Source organism: Denticeps clupeoides, chromosome 18 (genome assembly GCF_900700375.1).
Source record: "Denticeps clupeoides chromosome 18, fDenClu1.1, whole genome shotgun sequence".
Lineage (NCBI taxonomy): Eukaryota > Metazoa > Chordata > Actinopteri > Clupeiformes > Denticipitidae > Denticeps > Denticeps clupeoides.
In genome coordinates, this window is record NC_041724.1 from 16687532 (window position 1) to 16700647 (window position 13116).

At 40.8% G+C, this 13116-nt stretch overlaps 2 protein-coding genes across 2 annotated transcripts; both read left to right on the top strand.

Moving 5' to 3' along the window:
* The first annotated feature begins 2251 nt into the window (after nt 1-2251).
* On the top strand, nt 2252-5487 carry LOC114768583 (protocadherin beta-16-like). Its single transcript, XM_028960939.1, has 2 exons — nt 2252-4845; nt 5473-5487. Exons 1-2 carry the CDS (start codon nt 2434-2436, stop codon nt 5485-5487), a joined length of 2427 nt encoding a protein of 808 aa, XP_028816772.1. The 5' UTR covers nt 2252-2433.
* An 813-nt stretch (nt 5488-6300) lies between these two features.
* On the top strand, nt 6301-12982 carry LOC114768429 (protocadherin beta-16-like). Its single transcript, XM_028960698.1, has 2 exons — nt 6301-8882; nt 12849-12982. The coding sequence occupies exons 1-2, from the start codon at nt 6480-6482 to the stop codon at nt 12852-12854; spliced, it is 2409 nt and encodes an 802-aa protein (XP_028816531.1). The 5' UTR covers nt 6301-6479; the 3' UTR covers nt 12855-12982.
* Nucleotides 12983-13116: the final 134 nt, after the last annotated feature.

The window sequence follows — 13116 nt, forward strand, 5'->3', positions numbered from 1 at the left end:
TGCGCAGATCCGTTACTCCATTCCAGAAGAAATGAAGCAGGGGGACTGTTTATGGCATGTGGGAAAAGATTTAGGTCTGGACTGCAGTCGGGACGGGCTCGTCTGGTTATTGATGACAGAAAGCAGTACGTCGAGCTGAACCTTAACAAAGGATCGACAGGGAGCAACTCTGCCGCCAGATATCGCGGTCCAAGACATTAACGACCACAGCCCGGCGTTTCCCCCCCCCCCCCCCCAAAAAAAAACATTCAGCTTGAAATCAAGTGAAATGATTGTCACACGTTATACACAGCACACGGTGCACACAGTTAAATTTGTCCTCTGCATTTAACCCATCACCCTGAGTGAGCAGTGTGTGGGGATGGTGCTTTGCTCAGTGGCACCTTGGCAGATCGGGATTCGAACTGGCAACCTTCTGATTACAGGGCCACTTCCTTAACCGCTAGGCCACCACTGGCCACCACATGCCGCTCTGGAATGAGATAAACAAAACGAGCACGCATTAATTCTATCGGCAGAGAACCTTCTCGCTCAGGCAGCGTGAAGGTCCACATAACGGTCCTGGACTCAAATGATAACACGCCTGTTTTTGATGATGTTTTGCGAGGCTCGATCGTTGCTAAAGTGAACGCCGTGGATGCGGAACGCCAACGGGACGTATTCGTTCACGCACATAGATGACGTGACCGGCATGTTTCAGTCCCCACTCTGGAGAAATTGTGCCGAATGGTGACCTTGATTTTTAAGTAGTCCAGCAATAGGACGGTCGTAGCATTGATGAGCGTTCAAGATTTGGTAAAAACGGACAGGTTCGATTAGACATTCTTAAAAAACACGTCATTCTCAATAAAACCATCTAAAAATGTATTATACTTCAGTGACAGAGACTGGGCTGGACCGAGAAAAAGTTTCTATTTTGGCGTGATTATCTGCGCAAGGGCACTTCATAAAGAGCAGACCAAAGAGTTCAAAATTCACCTTCGCTGGCAGGACGGGGGTTCACAGCCTTTCAGTACTAACACTGCCGTCGTTATTTACATCCAGGAACAGAATGATAACGCGCCTCAGATCCTGTACCCAGTGCAGACTGGTGGCTCTCCACCACGACAACGAGACGTTTCCCTGAAGAAGAAAAAATTAATTGAAAAGAACCAGCGTAGAAATCGCATTTGTTCCTGATGTACATGGATGAGTGACACTTTTACCGTTTACAAAGCGCTCGTATCGTGTAACGTACTGGTAGCGGACAGCTTCCTTGAAGATCTCCCCAAAGTTTTCTGATTTTTATACACTACACGGATAACAATGAACTTGGGCTGAACATGTTAACATTTGCTGTTGTCTCGTTTCTCCTCACCGCCTCCCTCGTAACTTTTTAACTTTTTCACCTGCCTGCCTGTATAAAGAAGCCCGGTTCGTATCTACTTGCCGTCAGGTCATTGGTACTTCATGTTTTCCCTGTCTTGTTCACCATGTATTAAACCCCTGTTTCGTGACGTGGTGCGTATGCGTCCTTCTTCCTCGTCATGTCCAGCCATCGTTTCAGATCTCCTTCCTCGCCGTGTCAAACCAGCGTGAAAGTTATAAACATAGTCGCAAAATGCATGTTTTATAAAGCTGACGGCCATATTCCAGGCATTCTGTATTATACGCCCATTTACAAAGATGTCTCTTAATTTTTATTTTTCAGCTAAAAACCTTTTTTGTAATGAATTCAGGTTAAACACCACAATGAATTCTAACTACCGAAATCAAGTAACAGAAGAACAACCACTGACTGTACTGATAATGGAACTGGAACAAATAATTCTGCATAAATGAGAAGATTGAAGATCCTGGTGTGATTTGTGCAAATATTACCAAACACAGGAATTAGTTTCGTTACAATACATTAAGCATGACATCTAAATTAATACATATAGCTATTAAAATTGTATAAACTGGAATTATGATTTTCCCCACGGTAGCGATCTTGACATTCATTCATTGGTGTCAAATACAGTATATATTAATTATATAAAATATATGTATACATATATCTGCAGTGGTCGAAATGTTTCGAATCTTAAATGTCTCATTTTAGCAACGAAAACGACATTGTCTTGGGGACGCAGGAACTTAAACGTGAAATAACGAATGTGTAATTTATTTGAATGGACTCAGAGTGCCGCTGTTTATCAGCATGTTGCAGTTTTGCAGAATAAATTTCCAGCAGGACCTCCCATCTTATCTCCACATATTAAAGACAGAAACAGCCGCGCTGCGGAACGTCGCGGACATGGAGGATTTTTAACAAAGACATCTCGACTATCGCCTTGTACTTCAAGGATCCAGAGTGAGGGAATATTTCTTCCATGGACTCCAGCACTGAGTGAAGATCAGCTTTTATTACGGGGATATTTGTTGGCGCCTTGTTTCCTGCTGCAGTGGATAATGTCGGGTAGAACAATGGCGCGGCAAGTACTGGTCCTGTTTTTCTCGCTCGTCTCCTTCAGTTCAGTGCGCGCGCAGGTCACTTATTCTGTTCCCGAGGAGATGCCGAGGGGTTCTGTAGTTGGGAACATAGCGCAGGACCTGGGATTACAGATAAAAAGACTGAAATCGGGAAAAGCTCGAATCTACACCACAGACAGCGCTGAACACATCGAGCTGAATCGAGACAGAGGTCTCCTGCTAATCAAAGAGAAGATAGATCGCGAGGCTTTATGCGGTCAGACGACGCCCTGCGCGCTCCATTTTCAGATCATTCTGGAAAATCCAATGGAATTTTACAGTGTAACAGTGGAGGTGACGGATATTAATGATAATCCTCCATTATTTAAGAAAAATGAAATTAAGTTTAAGATTAGCGAGTCTGCTGTGATCGGTGCAAAACTCGTGTTAGAGAGAGCAGTAGACCCGGATGTTGGGATGAACGGACTTCAGAGCTACTCGCTACATCCTACTGACCATTTCACTCTGAAATTACAGAAAAAGGCTGATGGCAGCAACATGGTTGAAATGGTGCTAGATAAATCTCTAGACAGAGAAAATAAAGAGCAGATGACTTTGGTGTTAACAGCTCTGGATGGAGGTGATCCTCAGTTAACGGGAACCGCGCAAATACACGTAACTGTGCTGGATGTAAACGACAACGCGCCAGTTTTTACGCAAAAGGTTTACAAGACTTCCATCACCGAGAATACAGCAATAGGTACAGCAGTAATTAAAGTCAGTGCTAATGATGCTGACGAGGGCTCTAATAGTAAAATATCATATTATATAATAAACGCAGAAGATGTGATTCCTGAATTGTTTCATATTAATGAGATTGAAGGTGAACTGAAAGTCATAGGTAACATTGATTATGAAAAGTCCCACCATTTTCAAATAGATATTCAAGCCGTTGATGAAGGGGGGCTTATTGATACATGTAAACTTCAGGTGGATGTTATGGATAAAAATGACAACAGCCCAGTAATTAATATCATGTCAAAATTAAATATGATACCTGAAGACTCTAAACCTGGTACAGTTATAACAATGATAAATGTTCAGGATCCAGATTCAGGAGAAAATGGAAAGGTTTACTGTACATTAAATGAGAATATGCCCTTTACTTTAAAATCAACATCTAATAACTTCTTCAGTTTGGTGACAGATCTTAATTTAGACAGGGAAAGAGATTCTGAGTACAACATCAGTATTAAATGTGCTGATGAGGGAGTGCCGTCACTCTCCAGCAGCATCACTATCCCTATACAGATAACAGATGTTAATGATAATGCTCCTGTTTTTGAAAAGAGCTCATATGAAGCTTTAGTGCTAGAAAACAATACTCCTGGTCTGTCCATATTCAGAATAAATGCTAGAGATGCAGATCAGAACCAGAATGCACGTGTTTCATACCTGCTGGAAGACTCTTCTGTAAATGGAGTATCGATCTCATCATACGTTTCTGTTATGGCTGATAGTGGAGTCGTCCAGGCTGTGCGCTCTTTTGACTACGAGCAGATAAAGGAGTTTAGGTTTTGTGTTAGAGCGCAAGATGGAGGCTCCCCACCATTAAGCAGCAACGTGACTGTTAGAATAATAATCCAGGACCAGAACGATAATGCGCCTCAGATCCTGTACCCAGTGCAGACTGGTGGCTCTCCAGTGGCTGAAATGGTGCCACGTTCAGCAGATGTGGGCTACCTGGTCACTAAAGTGGTGGCTGTGGACGTGGACTCTGGACAGAACGCCTGGCTCTCATATAAACTGCTGAAAGTGGCAGACAGGGCGCTGTTTGAAGTGGGGGCGCAAAATGGAGAGATCAGAACAATCCGACAAGTCACTGATAAAGACGCAGTCAAACAGAAACTTACTGTCATTGTGGAGGACAATGGACAGTCCCCTCGCTCGGCTACTGTCACTGTTAATGTGGCCGTTGCAGACGGCTTCCCTGAGCTGCTTTCTGATCTCACTGACTTCACACAAGACAAGCTGCACAATGAAGACTTGACTTTTTACCTCATCTTGGCCTTGGCTGCAGTTTCATTTCTCTTCATCATGTCCCTCATAGCCATAATATCAGTGAAGTGTTACAGATGGAGACGTGAGCGCTTGTTTTATAAATCAGGAGCGAATCTTCCTGTTATTCCGTATTATCCACCTCTTTATGCAGATGTAGGAGGCACCGCTACTCTACAGCACACTTATAATTATGATGTGTGTAGAACAACCGACTCCAGAAAGAGCGACCTGAACTTTTTAAAGCCGTCTAGTCAAAGTTTCATGACCCTGGATTCTAGTGGAGCTCAGACTCTTCCACATGTACATGGAGAGAGACTGATACATGAAGAACCCAATGATCAGGTGAGAGGTGTTTTTTGTTGTCTTTTTTCTGGTTCTTTAATTGTTTTTGTTTTACATACATACTTTATTGCATGATATAAATTGATTTTTTTTGCAGGAGTCATTTCAAAATTGCAATGAGCTTTAGTGTCATTAAATGTGTGAATCCATTAGGGGTATTTCTTTCTTTCTATATTTTTAAGACTAGGTTGAGTGTGCTGTATTGTTTATTATCACTTGGAATCAGATTTTTCTAACTAATATTTAATCTCTGTGCAAACATAGTTTTTTGTTTATATTCTTCTTCTTCTGTAGAGTTTAGCTTATTGTTACATCATTTAATCTATTAAATTGATCCTTTTTTGCATGGCTGTTTGTTAAAGTTTGACCTTGTTAGTAAAGTAATGTAAAGATTTTCCAAATCGACCATAAGACTTTACAAACATAATTTTATTCTGGTAACTTACTTTAAGGAGCTGGTATAAAAAGACTTTGTTAGTCTAGTTTTGCCACTCTTTGTTTTAAAAACGCTGTGTTTGTCGGTGGTACGGACTTCGCCCACCGAATGGATTCTCTAGCGGAAACGACGTCACACAGAGGGCAGAAGCTCGAGGATCATGTGCATGTACGTTTGAATAACATATATTCACGTTACAGTCATTTTCCAGTTGAGTTAGATTTTAAAATGACTAACTAGTTATCGGAAAATTGCGTATGAAATCATAAATATCAGGAAGGTAAACCAACAAAGTAAATTATACTGTTTATACCCAGTTAAGAAAAATGAGTACTAGTATTAGTGATTTCCAATTCTTGACCGAAATTAATACTGTCATTTAATAACACGATATCACACATGACAGGAAACAGACGACAAACCGGGTGACAAGTACAATGCTTGCGTGAGGACTGTACACATTCAGGGTATATTTTTATTAACATACAGGTAGAAACAACCAAGGTGAACAGGAACACGAGAGACACAGAACACCAGGAACGTTCGGGTCGTGACAAATAGTTCCAATTACCTCACTCGAAGGTAGTCAAAAGGTTCACATTCAGTTCACTGGCCGTGGTGCTGAAACATCAATAGCCATGTTCGTCAAACTATTATTATTTGTAAGTAGTACTATTCTGACGAAGTTGTTGTTTTTTATTATTGAACAAAATGTTGGTATCGTTATAATTACAAAAGTTATAAACCATTTAATATGTCTTAGGTTGTTTTATCTATTCATTTTCACCTTAATTATGTAAATTGGTCATCTCTGACTTAAAATTAAATAATTCTGTTTTGTTATCATTACCTAGTTTTCTAAAAAATAAGTTTAAAACCTTGGTTTATTGTATTCAGTTGTAGAGTTCATTTCTGTAGTACAAGTCTCTATACTCAGAGTGCCGCTGTTGATCAGCAGGTAGCAGTTTTGCAGAATATATTTCCAGCAGGACCTCCCCTCTTATCTCCACATATTAAAGACAGAAACAGCCGCGCTGCGGAACGTCGCGGACATGGAGGATTTTTAACAAAGACTTCTCGACTATCGCCTTGTACTTCAAAGATCCAGACTGAAGGAATATTTCTTCCATGGACTCCAGCACTGAGTGAAGATCAGCTTTTATTACGGGGATATTTGTTGGCGGCTTGTTTCCTGCTGCAGTGGATAATGTCGGGTAGAACAATGGCGCGGCAAGTACTGGTCCTGTTTTTCTCGCTCGTCTCCTTCAGTTCAGTGCGCGCGCAGGTCACTTATTCTGTTCCCGAGGAGATGCCGAGGGGTTCTGTAGTTGGGAACATAGCGCAGGACCTGGGATTAGAGATAAAAAGACTGAAATCGGGAAAAGCTCACATTTTTACATCAGACAGCGCTGAACACATCGAGCTGAATCGAGACAGAGGTCTCCTGCTAATAAAAGAGAAGATAGATCGCGAGGCTTTATGCGGTCAGACGACGCCCTGCGCGCTCCATTTTCAGATCATTCTGGAAAATCCAATAGAATTTTACAGTGTAACAGTGGAGGTGACGGATATTAACGACAATCCTCCATTATTTAAGAAAAATGAAATGAAATTTAAGATTAGTGAGTCGGCTGTTCCCGGTGTGATATTCGTATTAGAGAGAGCAGTAGACCCGGATGTTGGGATGAACGGTCTTCAGAGCTACTCGCTACATCCTACTGACCATTTTACTCTTAAATTACAGAAACAGGCTGATGGTGAGCAAATTGTTGAAATGGTGCTACATAAATCTCTAGACAGAGAAAATAAAGAGCAGATGACTTTGGTGTTAACAGCTCTGGATGGAGGTGATCCTCAGTTAACGGGAACCGCGCAAATACACGTAACTGTGCTGGATGTAAACGACAACGCGCCTATTTTTACGCAAAAGGTTTACAAGACTTCCATCACCGAGAATACAGCAATAGGTACAGCAGTAATTAAAGTCAGTGCTAATGATGCTGACGAGGGATCTAATAGTAAAATATCATATTCTATAACGAATACAGAAGGTGTAATTCCTGAATTATTTAATGTCAGTGAAAATGAAGGCAACTTAAAAGTAATTGGAAAGATTGATTATGAAAAATCTCATCGTTATCAAATACTTGTACAGGCAAGGGATGAAGGTGGCCTAACAGATCGATGTAAAATTGAAGTGGATGTTATTGATTCAAATGACAACAGTCCAAATATTAAAATAATGTCAAAATTAAATATGATACCTGAAGACTCTAAACCTGGTACAGTTATAATAATAATAAATGTTCAGGATCCAGATTCAGGAGAAAATGGAAAGGTTTATTGTACATTAAATGAGAATATGCCCTTTACTTTCAAATCAACATCTAATAACTTCTTCAGTTTGGTGACAGATCTTAATTTAGACAGGGAAAGAGATTCTGAGTACAACATCAGTATTAAATGTGCTGATGAGGGAGTGCCGTCACTCTCCAGCAGCATCACTATCCCTATACAGATAACAGATGTTAATGATAATGCTCCTGTTTTTGAAAAGAGCTCATATGAAGCTTCAGTGCTTGAAAACAATACTCCTGGTCTGTCTATATTCAGAATAAATGCTAGAGATGCAGATCAGAACCAGAATGCGCGTGTTTCATACCTGCTGGAAGACTCTTCTATAAATGGGGTATCTGTCTCATCATACGTTTCTGTTATGGCTGATAGTGGAGTCATCCAGGCTGTGCGCTCTTTTGACTACGAGCAGATAAAGGAGTTTAGGTTTTGTGTTCGAGCGCAAGATGGAGGCTCCCCACCATTAAGCAGCAACGTGACTGTTAGAATAATAATCCAGGACCAGAACGATAACGCGCCTCAGATCCTGTACCCAGTGCAGACTGGTGGCTCTCCAGTGGCTGAAATGGTGCCACGTTCAGCAGATGTGGGCTATCTGGTCACTAAAGTGGTGGCTGTTGACGTGGACTCTGGACAGAACGCCTGGCTCTCATATAAACTGCTGAAAGTGGCAGACAGGGCGCTGTTTGAAGTGGGGGCGCAGAATGGAGAGATCAGAACAATCCGACAAGTCACTGATAAAGACACAGTCAAACAGAAACTTACTGTCATTGTGGAGGACAATGGACAGTCCCCTCGCTCGGCTACTGTCACTGTTAATGTGGCCGTTGCAGACGGCTTCCCTGAGCTGCTTTCTGATCTCACTGACTTCACACAAGACAAGCTGCACAATGAAGACTTGACTTTTTACCTCATCTTGGCCTTGGCTGCAGTTTCATTTCTCTTCATCATGTCCCTCATAGCCATAATATCAGTGAAGTGTTACAGATGGAGACGTGAGCGCTTGTTTTATAAATCAGGAGCGAATCTTCCTGTTATTCCGTATTATCCACCTCTTTATGCAGATGTAGGAGGCACCGCTACTCTACAGCACACTTATAATTATGATGTGTGTAGAACAACCGACTCCAGAAAGAGCGACCTGAACTTTTTAAAGCCGTCTAGTCAAAGTTTCATGACCCTGGATTCTAGTGGAGCTCAGACTCTTCCACATGTACATGGAGAGAGACTGATACATGAAGAACCTGAAGATCAGGTGAGAGGTGTTTTTTTGTAGTCTTTTATGCTGTAAGATTTTCTGGTTCTTTAATTGTTTTTGTTTTACATACATACTTTATTGCATGATATAAATTGAGTTTTTTTGCAGGAGTCATGCTGATAGATCTCAAAATTGCAATGAGCTTTAGAGTCATTAAAGGTGTGAATCCATTAGGGGTATTTATTTTTTTCTATATTTTTAAGACTAGGTTGAGTGTGCTGTATTGTTTATTATCACTTGGAATACGATTTTTCTAACTAATATTTAATCTCTGCGCAAACATAGTTTTTTGTTTATATTCTTCTTCTTCTGTAGAGTTTAGCTTATTGTTACATCATTTAATCTATTAAATTGATCCTTTTTTGCATGGCTGTTTGTTAAAGTTTGACCTTGTTAGTAAAGTAATGTAAAGATTTTCCAAATCGACCATAAGACTTTACAAACATAATTTTATTCTGGTAACTTACTTTAAGGAGCTGGTATAAAAAGACTTTGTTAGTCTAGTTTTGCCACTCTTTGTTTTAAAAACGCTGTGTTTGTCGGTGGTACGGACTTCGCCCACCGAATGGATTCTCTAGCGGAAACGACGTCACACAGAGGGCAGAAGCTCGAGGATCATGTGCATGTACGTTTGAATAACATATATTCACGTTACAGTCATTTTCCAGTTGAGTTAGATTTTAAAATGACTAACTAGTTATCGGAAAATTGCGTATGAAATCATAAATATCAGGAAGGAAAACCAACAAAGTAAATTATACTGGTTATACCCAGTTAAGAAAAATGAGTACTGATATTAGTGATTTCCAATTCTTGACCGAAATGAATACTGTCACGGCGGCGCAGCGCAGGGATAACGCAAACGCTCGAGTCAGGAACAAACAGGCATTTAATAGGAAGATATCACACATGACAGGAAAAAGACGACAAACCGGGTGACAAGTACAATGCTTGCGTGAGGACTGTACACATTCAGGGTATATTTTTATTAACATACAGGTAGAAAAAACCAAGGTGAACAGGAACACGAGAGACACACAACACCAGGAACGTTCGGGTCGTGACAAATAGTTTCAATTACCTCACTCGAAGGTAGTCAAAAGGTTCACATTCAGTTCGCTGGCCATGGTGCTGAAACACCAATAGCCATGTTCGTCAAACTACTAAAATAATCGTTTTTATTGTTGTTATATTATTATTATTATTTGTAAATAGTACTATACTGACGAAGTTTTTGGTTTTATTATTGAACAAAATGTTGGTATCGTTATAATTACAAAAGTTATAAACCATTTACTATGTCTTCGGTTGTTTTATCTATTCATTCTCAGCCTAATTATGTAAATTGGTATTATCTGACTTAAATTTAAACAATTCTGTTTTGTTATCATTATCTTGTTTTCTAAAAAATAAGTTAAAAACCTTGGTTTATTGTCTTCAGTTGTAGAGTTCATTTCTGTAGTACAAGTCTCTATACTCAGAGTGCCGCTGTTGATCAGCAGGTTGCAGTCTTGCAGAATATATTTCCAGCAGGACCTCCCCTCTTATCTCCACATATTAAAGACAGAAACAGCCGCGCTGCGGAACGTCGCGGACATGGAGGATTTTTAACAAAGACATCTCGAGTATCGCCTTGTACTTCAAGGATCCAGACTGAGGGAATATTTCTTGCATGGACTCCAGCATTGAGTGAAGATCAGCTTTTATTACGGGGATATTTGTTGGCGGCTTGTTCCCTGCTGCAGTGGATAATGTCGGGTAGAACAATGGCGCGGCAAGTACTGGTCCTGTTTTTCTCGCTCGTCTCCTTCAGTTCAGTGCGCGCGCAGGTCACTTATTCTGTTCCCGAGGAGATGCCGAGGGGTTCTGTAGTTGGGAACATAGCGCAGGACCTGGGATTAGAGATAAAAAGGCTGAAATCGGGAAAAGCTCACATTTTTACATCAGACAGCGCTGAACACATCGAGCTGAATCGAGACAGAGGTCTCCTGTTAATCAAAGAGAAGATAGATCGCGAGGCTTTATGCGGTCAGACGACGCCCTGCGCGCTCCATTTTCAGATCATTCTGGAAAATCCAATAGAATTTTACAGTGTAACAGTGGAGGTGATGGATATTAACGATAATCCTCCATTATTTAAGAAAAATGAAATGAAATTTAAGATAAGCGAGTCTGCTGTTCCCAGTGTGATATTCGTGTTAGAGAGAGCAGTAGACCCGGATGTTGGGATGAACGGTCTTCAGAGCTACTCGCTACATCCTACTGACCATTTCACTCTTAAACTTCAGAAACAAGCTGATGGTGAGCAAATTGTCAGAATGGTGCTAGAAAAAGCTTTAGACAGAGAAAATAAAGAGCAGATGACTTTGGTGTTAACAGCTCTGGATGGAGGTGATCCTCAGTTAACGGGAACCGCGCAAATACACGTAACTGTGCTGGATGCAAACGACAACGCGCCGGTTTTTCCGCAGAAGGTTTACAAGACTTCAATCACCGAGAATACAGCAATAGGTACAGCAGTAATTAAAGTCAGTGCTAATGATGCTGACGAGGGATCAAATAGTAAAATATCATATTCTATAACAAATACAGAAGGTGTAATTCCTGAATTATTTCATATCAGTGAAAATGAAGGCAACTTGAAAGTAATTGGAAACATTGATTATGAAAAATCTCACCGTTATCAAATACTTGTACAGGCAAGTGATGAAGGTGGCCTAACAGACCAATGTAAAATTGAAGTGGATGTTGTTGATATAAATGACAACAGTCCAGTAATTAAAATCATGTCGAAATTAAATATGATACCTGAAGACTCTAAACTTGGAACAGTTATAACAATAATAAATGTTCAGGATCAAGATTCAGGAGAAAATGGAAAGGTTTACTGTACATTAAATGAGAATATGCCCTTTACTTTAAAATCAACATCTAATAACTTCTTCAGTTTGGTGACAGATCTTAATTTAGACAGAGAAAGAGATTCTGAGTACAACATCAGTATTAAATGTGCTGATGAGGGAGTGCCGTCACTCTCCAGCAGCATCACTATCCCTATACAGATAACAGATGTTAATGATAATGCTCCTGTTTTTGAAAAGAGCTCATATGAAGCTTCAGTGCTAGAAAACAATACTCCTGGTCTGTCTATATTCAGAATAAATGCTAGAGATGCAGATCAGAACCAGAATGCGCATGTTTCATACCTGCTGGAAGACTCTTCTATAAATGGAGTATCGGTCTCATCATACGTTTCTGTTATGGCTGATAGTGGAGTCGTCCAGGCTGTGCGCTCTTTTGACTATGAGCAGATAAAGGAGTTTAGGTTTTGTGTTAGAGCGCAAGATGGAGGCTCCCCACCATTAAGCAGCAACGTGACCGTTAGAATAATAATCCAGGACCAGAACGATAATGCGCCTCAGATCCTGTACCCAGTGCAGACTGGTGGCTCTCCAGTGGCTGAAATGGTGCCACGTTCAGCAGATGTGGGCTATCTGGTCACTAAAGTGGTGGCTGTTGACGTGGACTCTGGACAGAACGCCTGGCTCTCATATAAACTGCTGAAAGTGGCAGACAGGGCGCTGTTTGAAGTGGGGGCGCAGAATGGAGAGATCAGAACAATCCGACAAGTCACTGATAAAGACGCAGTCAAACAGAAACTCACTGTTGTAGTGGAGGACAATGGACAGTCCCCTCGCTCGGCTACTGTCACTGTTAATGTGGCCGTTGCAGACGGCTTCCCTGAGCTGCTTTCTGATCTCACTGACTTCACACAAGACAAGCTGCACAGTGAAGACTTGACTTTTTACCTCATCTTGGCCTTGGCTGCAGTTTCATTTCTCTTCATCATGTCCCTCATAGCCATAATATCAGTGAAGTGTTACAGATGGAGACGTGAGCGCTTGTTTTATAAATCTGGAGCGAATCTTCCTGTTATTCCGTATTATCCACCTCTTTATGCAGATGTAGGAGGCACCGCTACTCTACAGCACACTTATAATTATGATGTGTGTAGAACAACCGACTCCAGAAAGAGCGACATGAACTTTTTAAAACCGTCTAGTCAAAGTTTCATGACCCTGGATTCTAGTGGAGCTCAGACTCTTCCACATGTACATGGAGAGAGACTGACACATGAAGAACTTGAAGATCAGGTGAGGAGACAATTTCTTGTTTTTAATTTTAACACACTCTAGTATTTTTTTCTTTTTAGAAAATCTAATAAATTCTA

What these genes read in the sequence shown, in the direction of transcription:
- LOC114768429 (XM_028960698.1), top strand. Translation starts at nt 6,480, where the DNA reads ATGTCGGGTAGAACAATGGCGCGGCAAGTACTGGTCCTGTTTTTCTCG.
- LOC114768583 (XM_028960939.1), top strand. Translation starts at nt 2,434, where the DNA reads ATGTCGGGTAGAACAATGGCGCGGCAAGTACTGGTCCTGTTTTTCTCG.